Here is a 16,493-nt window from a genome sequence, read left to right on the forward strand (position 1 = left end):
ATTTTACATGATGAGGTAAAGAGATCTTAACTTGCACCTATATAGGCGTATTTTATAATCATTTTTACGCTTCACTGTAAGTCTTATTGAAGTAATTAATCACGTAGCCTGAAACAAACGCTATCTTGCTCAACCGATCGCATATTGTTTTAGTATTATCCTCTAAATTTATTTAATTTTACAAATACAGGCTACTTTCTATCAATTTGACTCTGCATTAGTTGCTGTGTTGACCATGTCTGTCGGAGAGCTTAATTATGCCAGCTCCTTGCAGCAGTTAATTAATACTGGCAGACTTACGGGATTTAAAATAGAATTAATATTTTTTGCAGCCATGGCTATTATTGTTAATATTGCATTTGCGAATTTATTGGTAAGATTTCAGAGATTAGGAATAGTTTAAGTATCAATAAAATCAATGCAGCAGTTATCCAAGAAGAAATGAAAATACAGATAATACATTCGATTAATTAAGCTATAATGGTAATTTTCGCCGTTGCTTTTTATAAAGATAACCCACGTGAATCTGTATTTAAATTTCCTCATTATAACCGTCAATAAGGTTTATTTACGCTTATTATAATACAATCTGAACGTATTACAGGCTTTAATTTTAGTCTTAAGGATTACTTATTGATTTTAAAATGTTTAATCACTATCATGAATAGCCGTAAGAGTATAAATTTTGACTTAGAAAAAAGTCATTGAATGATCTAGATATTAACCAGATGTACTACACTTTTGGAGGATATTAATTCACTTGAATAGTTGTCTAACTTCATTAAGCGTCTTAAAATTACTTAGATTGGTCTTGCCGTGGGTGATATTAACGAAGTTAGGGAAACAGCTAGTCTAAACCAAGCTAAAACTCAGAATGAGTCAATTATTGGAGCTTATGAATCATTTCCAATGTGTCTTAAGAAGATTATGCACAGTCCAGAATTAACGATCAGAAAAGATAAAAATTCGAGTTATTTGCAAAAGGTAAAATTAACTAGGCGGTATAGATATCATTGCAAGGAAATAATTTTAATTTCTATGATCAAAATTTCAGCCTGCTTTTGTTAGCAATAGGGCGGTCAATAGCACAAAATACGATGAAAATGATAATTGGATACTGTATAGTTACTTAATTAAGATATCGGTAATTTCTTATGCTTGTTCCCAAGTGCAAGTTATAATTATCATCAACACAAAAATACTTGGGTACATGCTAGATCTATATTACTTACAGCTAGTTCAAAAATGTATGCACACTTTGCGTAATATTATGCAAGGAAGGCATAGCATACCTAGGTGAAATAATCAACCGCCTAAGTTTATTAGGCAATGTTTACCTTCCCTAGGGGATATACTATTGGACCTTAAATTAAACTATATTGCCTAATATTACTAGGTTGGGTATAAAATACCTATTGTAAGATGGGTATGCCACACTTGGTTATCATACTTTGTCAGCTACATATATGAAGCATTTATGTCATGTAATATTGAAAAAAATTTTCGAGAAAAATTTTGAAGCACACTATTCTTCTTAACACTATTTAGAAAACTTGGCATTCTTTAACCGATAATATAGCAATGATTCAGGAGGAAAAAGATCAAGTTAATCAAGACTTTGATTGTAAAAGTTTAAAGGCTTTCGTTTTCCGACAACGAACAGAGTAAGAATTACGTTGTTGAACACGCCGATTATATTACAATTAATGTTTGCAATTATTTTGTAGAATAAGTCAGTTAAGAGAATTGATCGAAGATATGAAGTCAGATATTAAAATTATCAGCCATTCGAATCATTTTGAAACTAATAAATTGACTAAGCAAGTCTTGCATAAGTTGCAAGCCAATGGCAATGAAACGGTTACTACCACTGTTGCTGACTGAAAGATTTGTACTGCTTTAACCAACATTATAAGTCAAATTTGATAGCAGCTATAAATATTTGCGAAGATACATGTATTGGTTATTTTTATGGCTAGAGGACGGCTATTTATCAAACTACAAACGTCTACCGTTACAAAACATGAGAAGACATCTAACATGCACGGTGGAATTTATAATGGCATGAATGATATATATTAACATATAAGTAGCTTAAAGAAAAATATATAACGAGGCTAATCTAACAATCTACATGTTTGCTACATGCATTACAAATCCAAATGTTATATTAGATAGACGATTACAAATAAAATGATATTCGTATATATCGCCTATAAAATTAATTTGTACCTATATATAGTCAGTATGTGTTGTGCTTATAATATGTCTCAAGATGTACAGTGCACACTTTCATGTCTATTTCGCGTGTAGAAATCTCCATAGACGTGATTTAGTACCTTTACTTTAAGTACTTCCCAGTTTACTATGTATCTTACCGATCAGGCTTACTGTTGCAGTATTTTCCTTCATAACTATATAATAATTTGCTTCAAAACTATTGTATCAAAATCTCTTCCATACGCTATAGTACTGGTACTACAATTTACTAAATGTTCCACTCATCTAACTGGTATGCAAAATATCACAATCAGTAGATTCTACTAAATATAACTAATATTTGAGCAAATGATGATAGCTTCAAATGTACAAGATATTAAAGACATATCTATCGTATTAAACGTAAAAATCTCTTTGAAGGTATTTTGCTGCAGACATATAAAATAATACAAAGTTATGTTCTACTGGTTTGACGAGCTGCAGTATATTAGAGCTAAATATCAGCTGCGCTTAAAGAGATATTCTTCGGTTTCAATCATGCAATTTATGGCGAATTGAGGGAAATCTAATGTTGCCTTGAACTGCGTTTGCTTTTTCTATTATAAAGTATCTACACTCTTCATCGTATTAGACTGATGAAATATCGGTATTAAATCTACGACAGAGTGCAAGTCCGATAAGCTTTTCAAGTATACACTGCTCAAACAGTAGATTAGCAACAATAAATACATTCATAATTGTAGCTAGTAAGTATTGGAAACTAGAAATTACATGCAATCTAATAACTAATTGGCTATGTTAAGACTATTTTACTTATATTGATTTTCTTTTGTGCATTATAGAAATGCTACCTTATCAGCTCCTGTTTGATTATTTGTAGTTATTTCAGTCGATGTTGGTAAACCATACGTTTTCATTCTAAGTTACTTGACCTTTAATCCTAAATACATCTATTCCTGCTTGCATAATGCTAAATTACAGCTTCTCATAATCAGTCCAGAGTTAAAAATTTCTACAGAATGCAATAATTCATCATTTCTCATGTCTCATATTCTAGATATTCTCATTCTATCGTACATGTCCTCTAATATATATTAAATAAATGCATATTCTACAGGTGTGTACCGCTACTAGAAGCCCTCTCAATATTTCTTGATTATTAACCATTTGGAAACTAGTCTATAACTTTACAATAAACAACATACTTGCTATATTAGGATAATTCTTACTTTGACAATTCATGAAATACATTTGTATTCTCTTTTTCATATACGTACTTAGTGAGTTCAAAACGTATTTTTAGAATTACATTATTTGTTATTGAATTTTCTCAATGCGTAATTAACGGCTATACCACAAAGAAATCCAATTCATTCCCAGAAAAAGGGCTAAAATCAGTGAAGATTCTATATGAACAGATTTAGGTTTGTTTCCATAGCAACCGTCGAACTTATTCATCAAGTAATTGCTCAATCTCTTCGAATTTATTTTGATATGCTAATGAATCCATTGAGTTCCATAGAGTAAATAGTATTTATTTGCATAGTCCAAAATAAGATAATTCAATATATGCCGACGAAAAGAACGATATCTTAATAGTTAGAGATAAAGTGAGTTGTCTCTCCTATAGCTAGTTAGCGTTAAATTAAATCGGAAGGCTCGAATCTAACCTGTTATAAAAGCAGCTTAGAAAACCAAACTTAATCCATCATCAACTAATTTAATGCTGTGCTTACACCGTAGCAAAACTTCCTGTTTTCAATATGGCGACAATAAATAAAATCCATACTGTGTCTGATAATGCCATTAATGATCTAGATGAAGAAACAGCTACATGTTATCGGCCCTTTCGGAAGAGAACTGTTGACCATTCCAACAGGCATAATTCAGTAGCAGGAAGAACTCGTCAAAGGAAAACCTCTGATTTAGCTATAGGATCTTTTGTAAGCTTAAGCTTAGCAATGGCTAAAATGGGCGGAATCGACGTATACGATGTAAGTCGGCTTATCTAGGTATAATCTGACACGGAACACAGACACTAACACTAATTTAATATACAACGATTATTTTAAATGAAAAGGCGTATAGAGCCTGCCAAAGTTATAGGAGTATGCTTTAATAATGCCGTTTTGTTGCACAGTCATATTTTTGAAAATTTTACTTCTGATTATCCCAAATGGAGTGATTGAATCATGACTATAAGATCTAAATTTCTGCGTAATATTAGGGATGCTATGTATTCAAAAATTGAGTAGTTCTAATTCTAGACAAGATGACTATAGATGAAGTGAGGGATGGATATTGTGGCAAGACAAGATCTTCATCTCTGTTCATATTGAAGATGCAGTTATTTAAATATTGAGTAGTTTTAATTTCAGTTTACATAATCATAAATGAAGTGTGATAAGGATATTATGGCACGAAAAGATCTTTATCTTTGTTTAATATTGGAGATCTATTGATTCAAATAGTAAGTAGTTGTAAATTTTAATTTAGATAACCATAGACGAAGTGTGAGGAAGATACTGCAGTGCAACGAAGCAGTCATCATAACGATATCTTATGGCATTTCTGCGTTAGCAACATTTTTATGGTAGCACGTAATTTCTCTTTCAATAACCTAAGAACTTTACACCAAAATTATCCCTAGAATAGCGTATATTAGGACCTATTTCATTAAAAATTAAATGAATTCAGTCGACCAGTAATAACTAACAATCAGGCAAAAGTAAAGTAAGTTGAATGTTCTTTACAGAACATAGTGAGAATAGTTTACCATCTTCCCTCTCCATCGGCCTATAGTTTGGTTGGAGGATCTTAATCATCATTCCTATTGATAAATTGATATTTGGAACTACTTGATCAACAACAATATAACTTCTGTAGATATCTAGATCATGAAAATAAATGCTCAGGAACAAATAAATTATCATAATAATTTCAATTTAACTAGACTTAATTCCTTATTAAATTCTTTTTCGAGAACCTGCATTAAAAGCCAGTCTTTCTTTCACTTTACTTCAATACTTTATATAGGCAGCAGTAAACGGAGATTTAGAAGAGTTGAGCCGGGCATTCAAGTCAAGATTTTATTTAGATAGAATCGATTATCCAGACGAAAACGGGTTAACCCTTATGCATCATGCAGCTATCCATGATCATGGTGAAATTGTCAACAGCCTAATTAAACACGGAGCGGGTATTCGTAGTTGCTATTTATTAACAGTATAATTAATTTTAGCTTTCAAGCTCTATCTCATCATAATAAATTTAGATATCATGGATTACTATTAATCGACATGTGATAGACAATAATGATAGCAATAGATATTCTGCACAATTCTAATACAGTAACAACACATTTATATAATCTGCTATGGCCATATAAACATCGATACTAATGCATACCGTCTGAAAAACATAGCTATTGATAGTATTGAAATTGCGGACAAAACACCATTGCATTTAGCTGCAAGGCATAATGCATGTGTAGCAATTAAAGCTCTGGTCCAAAACGGTGCTATGCTTGATATTGTCGATAGTAATTCAAGAATGCCTTTGCATTATGCCTGCGAATATGGCTGCAATGAAGCTGTCGAGGTAATTTAAATTTAATATATCTAGGCAGTCTACTCCTTATGCACTTTCTGCTATCGTAAGCACTCTCTAATAGAAAAAAATTGTGAAGTAATAAGAAACTAAACTATATTTTTAGACGATTTTATATGAAGCCGATGTTATGAAAACGACCAAAACTATAATTAACGCTTATGATAAAGAAAGAGCAACTCCGCTGCACTTAGCAGTAGTAACTTGTTCTGAAGATACTATTCATAAATTGGTAAGTGAAAATTAAAATCTATTTAAATCTTTAGATATATGATATAGATGAATATTTATATCTTACAAAATTTAACTATGAAGTTATGGATATGTCCATGCAAATTGCTATGAATCTTTATTCTAATTAATGAAGAAAAAATATACAGAATGTCGTCTGTTTTAGTGGTTTACTGCTGATAGAATTATTATATATTCAGTATATAATTCGTAAAAAGTATAGAAAATATTTTATAATTAAATATAATATACCTACTAACTTACCTTCAAACCTACGGAATTTTCGTATATGCATTATTGTGGACAAATACAATTCTATATCCAATGTTAGCTGCAACGTGGAGCCAATATTTACCGAAAAGATGTAGTTGGACATACGCCACTACTATTTGCTGTGAAGCGGATAAGAACTGAAATTATAAAGATAATTCTAGAATTTGGTAAATGCTTAAAATTTGTCAAACTTGCAAAAATAAGTAGTGTCTAACTCTAAACCATCTTAATCAGCCAATTCACAAGGAAAACATGATTATGTACGCGTTCCAAATGAATTTGGTATGACAGCAATTCACTTGTCGGTTGATTCTGGGTCTGTTGAGGTAAATATTATCATATGGTTCGATAAATTATTGATATTATTTTATCTATAGCGCTATATTCAAATTGATTTGTTACACTGTTATAAGATTCTAGACAGCATATTTTAAGAATGCCTTTACAATTATGAAGTGGAAGCAATCATGGTTATTCATTATTATATTTTTCGCAATTTCTTTACTACTATCAGAATACAGAGCTATGTATCGCATTTGGAGCAGATATAGAGAGCCAGTCGGTAAATATATATGAGATAAATTACGCTAATTTACTGATAGCCATAGCTAAATCTTTGCTATTGTGGAGCCCTAATTGCTTTGAATAAGAAAAATATGTTATACTGAATGAAATTTTGTGTCATACCACACGGTTTAGAACGTTAGATAATGGTCTGAAATCCGTAACATATAGGATATATTTTATATATTTACATAGTCTGAGCTATTGACACCGTTGCATTTGGCGGCATTAAATGGGTATTACGAAATTGCAGAAATTCTAATCAATAAGGGTGCTAAAGTTAATACTCCTGATTCGAAAAACAAGACATGTTTACACTATGCTGCTTTAAGTAATAATGCAAAACTGATGGATCTATTACTAAGCCACGTAAGACTACACTTAAATCACTTTTAAATTCGATTCAATATATCGAAATTGGATACATTATACTTACTGTATTTCAAATAGGGAGCCCTGATTGAAGCTAAAGACATAAATTCTCAAACACCATTAATGGCAGCAGCCTGTCATGATTGCGTGGCCGCATTACAGTTTCTGATACAAAACGGTGCTAGCACTTCCGGACAAGATAAAGATGGCAAGACATGCCTCCATTTAATTGCAGAAAAGGACTGCAAGGAGACTGTGGCTATCATTTTAGAAGTAAGTGACAGGCTTTAAGTTTATTACTTTAATTTTAATATGCTATGAAATAATAACGTAAACATCAATAATATTCAGCATAGCGGATTGGATCTCATCAATGTTCGTGATACCGCAGGATATACTCCGATATTAGCAGCTGCGGTTACAGGGCGTATTAGAGTAAGAAGATAATCTATGATTACAGCTGCCCTTTAATATAATTTATTTAAATTGATATCATAAATCTTTAATAGACAGTTATGAATGGAATTAGACAGAGCAGATATCTCAGACTAGGCTAGAAAACCTAACGAGCGTATCTTTAAATAATTTACAGATTTTAGGGCGTATGATGGCACGATTTCAAGAATCCATCAGGCAGCATCAGGATTGTGATGGCAATAATATCTTACATTTAGCAGCATTGAATAATCATCGTGATACAGTTGCAGTTATTAACGATCATATGCCATTTGTAAACGTCAATGCACGCAATTTCCTTGGGCAGAGACCTTTACACTTAGCAGCATTGAATGGCAATAATCGAGTTATACATGCTTTAATTAAACGTGGAGCTAGCGTTGACTCCAGGTACCTTCAGCTAAATTATAAAGTAAATGATAGTTCACCGTAGATCGTACATGTCCACTTTATTCTATTCCATAGTTTTGTAAATAGGTGCAAGATAGACTATCTATTACAAAAATTTTTGTTAATTTACTTTCTTGATTTATTGTAGCTTTAGCTATAACTGTGCTTTGAATAGTTTTATTTCTTTCCTAGGGATAATTCTGGTTGGACTCCCTTACATTATGCCTCTAATTATGGCTTTGAGACTAGTGTCGAATTTTTACTATCTAATGAAGCAGCTGTTGATGCTTTTAACGAGGCAAAGGTTATTGCTGAATAGTGATCACTACAATATGCTGTAGATGTAGAGATGCTTTACTCGATATTGACTATAGATAAGCGAGCTTAGCTAAAATCTACCTATTAATTCAGAATTTGGCTATTAGAGTCGGCTATTAGAGTGCTTATTATTAATATCTTAAGTTGAGGCATATACTACTATAAGTATATGTACATAATAATATTTTATACAATTGTAACATATAAAATTTATTGCCTTCTAGAAAATATTAGATGTAAACATAATTATACAGCTGTATTCCATTTAATCAAATAACTTAATCTCACCTAGAAAACACCATTGCTGTTAGCATGCGAGAAAGGAAATACAGAAGTAACTAAATTGTTATTGGAAAATGGCGCAGATCCATCTATTAGAAACGATAGGGGCCAAAACTGCTTAGATATCGCCTGTGAATTCCGTTATAACGATATCGGACTAGCTATCATAGAAACAAAATAGTAAGTTTTTTCTTACAATTTATATAGTTAAATTAATCTCTTCATTTAAAACTAAGACGAAAATTATGCGAATAGATTGGTATAAATCAATCTTGTGGTGTTACTCTGACTTTATTAAATATTTCATTCAATTATGCATGAAATATTAGCTGGGAAAGAGTTATGAATAATAGAGCATTTGATGGTTACAATCCGATGAAACGATTAATAGAACGACTACCCCATGTTGCAGAGGTGAAGATTCTACAATAAAAGCGAATCCTATTTTAATGCTTAAAGTTGCCATGAATTGCGATTTTAATTAGAAGTATAAACGATGAATGAAGGTCATCAATACTTTCATTAATGCAAAACTATTTCAAATCAGCAAAAGATTCCTCTGTCATGCTTCGATAATATGAGAAATAATTGATACTCGCAGATAGCACTAACAGCTAAAAATTTGTAATACCGTTGTGGATAAATGTTCTCTTCTGATGTTGTTGAGTTGTAAATTTATTCTTAGGCCGTTATGGACAGGTCAATAACTCATACTAAAAGTAAATATGGCAAAGAAGAATGGGAACAGGTAGGCAGCTTTTTAAAAATAACTTGATAACTGTTGGTACAGAAGGCTACAATGATCACGAACCCAACGAATCAGCTCAATCATTACTTTTTTCAATTTCCGATAAAAATCTGAGATGAGGTTATTCAGGCATAACCGGTGGATAGTTTACTAGATATGAATTTGTATTAAGTTCGTTTATTATTCTTTAGGCTGACAAATATCCGTTCATTTTAGATTACTCCAACTTTAGTATCTAAATAGGAAATTGTAGTCAGTATACAGTAATAATCAAATGCCAAGCCACAAAATAATCCTCTTGAATGTCGCGTAGTCCGAAGTATTAAAGCCTATCTATAAAAACTTGTATATTTAATGCTACTTAAGCGTGAACATCCAATCGAGCAATTTAGTCAGTCTATCATAAATGATTATGCGTGATAAAATCAAAGTTTCTAGGCATTCTATTTATATCTCTAATATCTATTTTAAATTAATATTGGCACTATGTTTACCAATTATATTCAAATGAAATCATTTGCGTATAAATCGTATTTTTATCATATTTATATATCATCATGTATGTTGTTTAAACTTCATTCTTTTTAATTTAGGTTGCCTTTAACTTTACATATCTTGAAACATCACCCGAAGATACCCATTCACAAGATGTTAAAGATAAATATGTTGCACTAAAAGTAAGAATCTCTTTAATTTAAAGGCATCTTAATGTAGATTGACATAATAATATAAAATTATATTATATTGTAATGATGGGCTGTAGTTTATCGTAACTAAGCGTAAAGAAAAAGCTAAACTGTGAATTATAGAATTTGTCGATACCAGGTTGTCACTTCATTTTGACTAACTATCACTACGATTTACTACGCAGACGATAAGTTCTCTTGATCGTGTAAGGCTAATGAAGCATTCCCTAGTTACCGCATATGCATACCAAAAATGGTAATTTGTTAAATCAAATCTTAAAATAGATCTCTTCCTTCGTAAGCTACTTTGTACTAAGATATATAGAAAAAGAACATAAATGTTTTATATATTTACTGGAAATGAAAAAAACAAAATATAACCCTATCTCAAATATATGTAAATTTCTGAATTAAAGTATTATTTAAAGCTAAATAAGAAATATAGATTCGCAATTATGATATATTCCTTGCAATTTTAGGAAAGCAGGTCATCGAGCTATGTATTTAGGTAAAATTTTTTTGGACTTTATATACTTAATTGGATTGAGTATTCCTATCGTTATGGATACTTTGGATTTCATAAGTTTAGCGCGTAATACGAATGCTTCTAGTAACTCCTACTCTAATTTGGTAAGATTATAATAAAATCGATGTTGTTTTCTTAAAAACAAACAGGCAATTATTTCTAGTTTGGTTTCGAATCGATATTATCAGCTTATTTATTAAAATCGCCAAAAGCTGAGTATATTGTCCTAAAATTAATAAATTTTAAGATTGCTAATATGATCTTATATTTGCTACATTGACCTTATTGTCGGATCTCTAGACCGCACCAGGAGTACCGATCAGAAATATTTTCGTTTTCATTACGGTTATGATTATGATTTGTGGTTTTAGCTATATTCTTGCATCCGGGGTAAGTACCGTATTGACCAATATACTAGGTCTGATTTATACTGAACTATAACATCAGACACATTTCCATTGTTGTAGATTGATGTTAATGTTAGTAATTGTGACGAAGACCTAAATAAAGAATTTAAAAAACGAAAACGCTGAAACCAATTGTTCTAATAACATATGTTGATGAGATCCTGTTGCTAATCCTTTTAACTATAGAGGCGAATCATTCTCCATTTCCTGAAGCAAACTGTGTTTGAACTGTTTGTAGCAGTTCTTGGATTGCTTTACGCTCTACCGTTCAATAAGCCCATCGGTTACGAAAATCTTCGGATTGGAGCACTTCTTATTCTTTGCTTATTTATCAACGTTATATTCATAATGAGAAGGCAAGACTAAATTAAGGATCACATAGATATATAAGATTGTTGCATTATGGAAACTCTTTTACTTTAAACAAGGAAGAACTGCTAGAAATCTCTCAGCGTATCCAGCACAGCTAGAGTATTAAAATAAAATTTTGTTGTTCTTACCACTGTACAGCTGAACAGAAATATCGATCTTGTAACGGCATCTTACAAATATCAACTTACGCGATAACATTTTCACAAATTAGATAACGATCGATAAGTTATAATCGGTCATAATATATCACAAAATACATTTAGATAAATATTTTATTTATAACCTGTTCTATAGACTTATATACTGCAAAGCTTATGCATAACTGAGTGTACTACTTTTGTCAAATCAAGATGGATTACTGTTTTAATTAGACTCCAATATGAAAACAGAACTAAAATACTAATGAAAGCCTCATATCATGACAAAGATAGTTAGGATGGTATATTTTAAATGCTGCACTGTTAGAAATTATGTGTAGTATAATAGCATAACCTATTTACATAATCGAAAATATAGATAAAAGCAGTTTATATATTCCAATTTCTTTAGAAAAGCTCTCTATCATAATCCAATTATAATTAAAATGGTAAATCAATTTTGCGGGCACGAACGATTTAATAGATTGAATCAAGAGATATCATATATCAGATTATCATGACATACCGTAAGCTAATAATTAAATACATTTTACTAGTTTTTCCAGATTAGGTCTGTATATTTCGATGCTTATTACTACCATTACGACCATCATCAGAGTTTCAGTTGTTTTTATACTGTTACTTGTGGCATTTGCTGGTGCTTTTGCAATAATATTAAATGATGAGGTAAGGAGATCTTAACTAGCACCCATATATGTATTAAAATCATTTTTTAGCTTTATTGTATTTCTTATTGAAGTAGTTAATCACATAGTTTAAAAAATACTACTTTGCTTAACCGATCGCGTATTGTCTTAGTTTTATCTTCTAAGTTTATCTAATTTTAAAAATACAGGCAACATTCAGACAATTTGATGCTGCATTAGTCACTATATTGACCATGTCTGCCGGAGAACTTAATTATGCCAACACCTTCCATCATTTAATTAATACTGGAAGACTCACGGGATTTAAAATAGAACTAATATTATTTGCAGCCATGGTTGTTATTATTAATATCGCCTTTTCAAATTTACTGGTAAGATTTTAAAGATTAGGTATAGTTTAATTAATTATTAACAGAGTTATTACAGCAGTTATCGAGAAAGAAATGAAAAATGCAGATAATACATTCGATTAATTAAGTTATAATGGTAATTTTTCGGCATTGCTTGCTAATAGATATCCTACATGAATCTTTATTCAAAACTTTCAAATAATTATATCGCTACGTTATAGCCGTAACCATGAATTATTCATATTTACCATAAAATAATTTAAATTTATAACGGGTTTTAACTTTCAGTCTTAAAGATTACTATTTGATTTGAAATGTTTAATTGCTTTTATGAATAGCCCTAGAGTTATTGATTTTGACTTGGCAGAAAAGTTGTCGGCTGATTTAGATATTAAGTAAATGCACCATACTTTTGGAGTATATTATTTAATTTGAACACTTCTAATGTAACAAAACATATTGGAAATGACTTAGATTGGCCTTGCGGTAGGTGATATTAACGAAGTCAGGGAAACTGCTAGTTTAAACCTAGCTAAAAGTCAATATGAGTCAATTATTGGAATTTACGAATCATATCCAATATATCTGAAGAAGATTTTGTATAGTCCAGGATTAATCGTCAGAAAAGATAAAAATTCGAGTTATTTGCAAAAGGTAAAATAAACTAGGCGATATAGATATCTTCATACAGAAGCAAAGGAAATCATTTTCATTTTCAGTCCGATTAATTTCGATGGCACCCTGAAAAAATATAATTGTGTAAGTTAAATCAGGCCCAAACTGTTTGGAGATATCCTTTTACGGGTGTAAATAAATATTATAGAGGAATTTGAACGGAATATAACTTCGATTTTCTAAGGAAGGGGTACCATCGAAAATAATCAGATTGTGCATGAAGCATAAAAGAGCCGTATGCTATTGAAAGCAATCTTCTAGTAAAGTTTTAAAGCAAAATTTATTCTTCTTAACACTATTTAGCAAACTTGGCATTCTTTAACCGATAATATAGCAATGATTCAAGAAGAAAAAGATCAAGTTAATCCAGAATTTGATTGGAGAAGTTTAAATGCTTTCGTTCTAAGGCAACAAACTGAGTAAGAATTATGCTGTTAAACATCACGCTAATTATATTACAATTAATGTTTTAAAATTATTTTGTAGAATACGTCTATTAAAAGAATCAATCGAAGATGTAAAGTCAGACATTAAAATGATTAGCTATTCGAGCCATTCTGAAACTAATAAATTGATTAAGCAAGTTTTGCATACGGTACAAGCCAATGGTAATGAAAAGGTTACTACCACCAGTGCTAACTGAAAGATTTATATTATTTAACTGAAACTATGCAGCAGTATTCTGTCTGTATTTTTTTGTGAAGACGGATATCGAGGATTGTTGTACATAAGCCTAATTTGAGAGCAGCTGTAAATATGCACAAAGATATTGTTGATTATTTTTCAGAGTTAGAGTACGGCTACTGATGAAGCTATGAATGTCTACCGTTAACAAAACAGAATAGGACATCAACATACACGGCAGAATATACAAATATCTAAGAATATATTAGCATACGGATAGCTTATAGTAAAATATTTATCGAGACTGATCTAACAAAGTCCGTGTTTGCTATATAAGTTACGAATCTAAAGGTTATGTTAGATAGGTATTTACAAATAAATTGATATTCGTATATATCGCCAATAAAATTAATTTGTAGTAATATATATATATATAATAATATAAGATGTCCAAGTTCATATTTATTTTGTTTATAAAAATCTCTGCACATGTGATATTATACCGAAATTTTTAGTTTCTCTTTTGGCAATATATATTACTGATCACGTTTACGCTTGCGTTATTTTCTCTTCATAGCAAATAATGCTTTCTTTCAAAAGCACTGTATCAGAAAATATTCATCATATATTATAATCCTGTAGTTTACTGAAATATTTTACTCAGCTAACAAGTATTCAGAGCTAACAAGTAGTGGATTCTAATAGCTGTAATTAATGATTAAGCAAATGATAATAGTTTCAAACGTACAAGATACTTAAGACAGATCAATTGCATTAGATCCAGAAATCTCCTATGGCACTTTACCACAGACAGGTATAGTAACGTATAAAGGTATATCCCACTGCATTAGGGAGCTGTTGTGCATCAGAGCTAAACGCCGGCTGCACTCGAAGAGACATTCTTTGCTTTTAATCGTGCAATTAATGGTAGGTTGAGAGTAACCTGTTATTGCCTTGAACCAAGCTTGCATTTTCTATTATGGAGTATCTGCATTTATGATCATATTATACTAGTCAAACATCCACGAAAGAGTGCAGTACCAATAAACTTTTCGGATATATTCGACTCAAGCGATGAATTGACAATATTGAATATTTTTATAATTATCGCAAGTAAATGATAGGAACTAAAACCTATATAAAACCTAATAATGAACTGATCATGAAAAGACTATTTTCCTTTATATTAATTTTCTTTTGTTCGTTATAGAAAAACTGTAATGTCAGTACTTAAATGGTTATTCGTAGTTATTTCAATCGATGCTAGTAATCTACCTGTCTTTATTCTAGTATACTTGAGCATTAATCGTTCAATTTTTTACAGCTATGCGTAAGTAATACCAAATTACATCTACTCAATGTCAATATATAGTTAACAATTTCTATAATGTGCAATGATTCATCGCTCTTCATGTCTCATGTTCTAGATATTCTCACCTCATCATATGCATATCTCTCCTCTTATATATACATAAAAAATCCGTATCCTACAGCTATATCTTTGCGGTGTACGTAAAACTTTTCAATTTATTTGATCATTGACTAAATCTACCCAGTTCTGCCTGAGGTAATGCCAAATTACAGCTTCTCAAAATCAAGTGCAAAGTTTACGATTTCTATAGTATACAAATATTCATCGCTCTTCAAATCTTATGCTGTAGATATTCTAATTTATCATATGCTTATCTCTCCTCTAATATACATAAAATTACGGAACCTACAAGTCTGCTTTAGCAGTCTAAGTTTTTACAATATTTTATGATTATTTACCATTTGAAAGCTAGCTTATGACTCAATCATCAATAACTTATTTCCATTCTTAGGGTAATACTTTGACAATTGAAGATACATATTCGCATTTAGTAGGCTCAGCACGTACTTTGTTTTAGAATTGTATTATTCCTTATTGAATTCACTCAGCGGGTAATCAACGGTTATGACGCAAAGAAATCCAATGTATTTCATAAAAAGTGATAAAATCAACGCGGATTCTATAGGGTTGTCTCCATAACAACCATCGAACTTATTCATTAAGTGATTGCCTTTATTGCTTTAGATTTAGCCTGATATGCTAATTAATCCATTGAGTTACATGGAGTAAATAGTGCTTAATTGAATAGTCTGTAATGAGGTAATTCGTTATATAATTATGGGGCGATGGAGCGAACGAAAACTCGATAGTTTACGAACAAAGTAAATCGCCTCGTCTTGTAGCTTGTAGCTTGTAGCTATTTAACGTTGAATTAAATCGAAAAAGTCAAATCTAACCCTTATAAAAAGAACTTAGATCATTCATCATCAACTAATCCACAACTTGATATTGTATATATATATATATACACCGTAGCGAAGATTCCTATTTTCGATATGGCAAAAGTAAATAGGATCGACATTATGTCCAATAATGCCAACAATGATCTAGAAGAAGAAACAACGATATGTTATCGGCCTTTTAGGAAGAGAACTACAGATCATTCTAACAGGTTAAATTCAGTACCTGGAAGAGCTCGTGGTAGGAAAGGCTCCGATTTAGTAGCAGGATCATTTTTAAGCTTAAGCTTAGCCATGGCTAAAATGGGTGGAAT

General features: G+C 31.1%; 2 protein-coding genes across 2 annotated transcripts; both read left to right on the forward strand.

Moving 5' to 3' along the window:
* Positions 1–5,631: 5,631 nt before the first annotated feature.
* On the forward strand, positions 5,632–9,147 carry TRIADDRAFT_25305 (uncharacterized protein; the record flags this gene model as incomplete). Its single annotated transcript, XM_002112567.1, has 9 exons — positions 5,632–5,820; positions 5,936–6,065; positions 6,855–6,895; positions 7,093–7,266; positions 7,348–7,542; positions 7,799–8,115; positions 8,308–8,419; positions 8,726–8,895; positions 9,045–9,147. Coding segments are annotated over 9 exons (1,431 nt in total), but the record flags the coding sequence as incomplete, so codon positions are not given.
* Positions 9,148–12,492: 3,345 nt separating this feature from the next.
* TRIADDRAFT_56794 (uncharacterized protein) lies at positions 12,493–13,927 on the forward strand (the record flags this gene model as incomplete). Its single annotated transcript, XM_002112568.1, has 4 exons — positions 12,493–12,630; positions 13,084–13,263; positions 13,588–13,703; positions 13,771–13,927. 4 exons carry the CDS (start codon positions 12,493–12,495, stop codon positions 13,925–13,927), a joined length of 591 nt encoding a protein of 196 aa, XP_002112604.1.
* Between the last annotated feature and the right edge of the window lie 2,566 nt (positions 13,928–16,493).

Source organism: Trichoplax adhaerens, genomic scaffold (genome assembly GCF_000150275.1).
Source record: "Trichoplax adhaerens TRIADscaffold_5 genomic scaffold, whole genome shotgun sequence".
NCBI classification, from domain to species: Eukaryota; Metazoa; Placozoa; class Uniplacotomia; order Trichoplacea; family Trichoplacidae; genus Trichoplax; species Trichoplax adhaerens.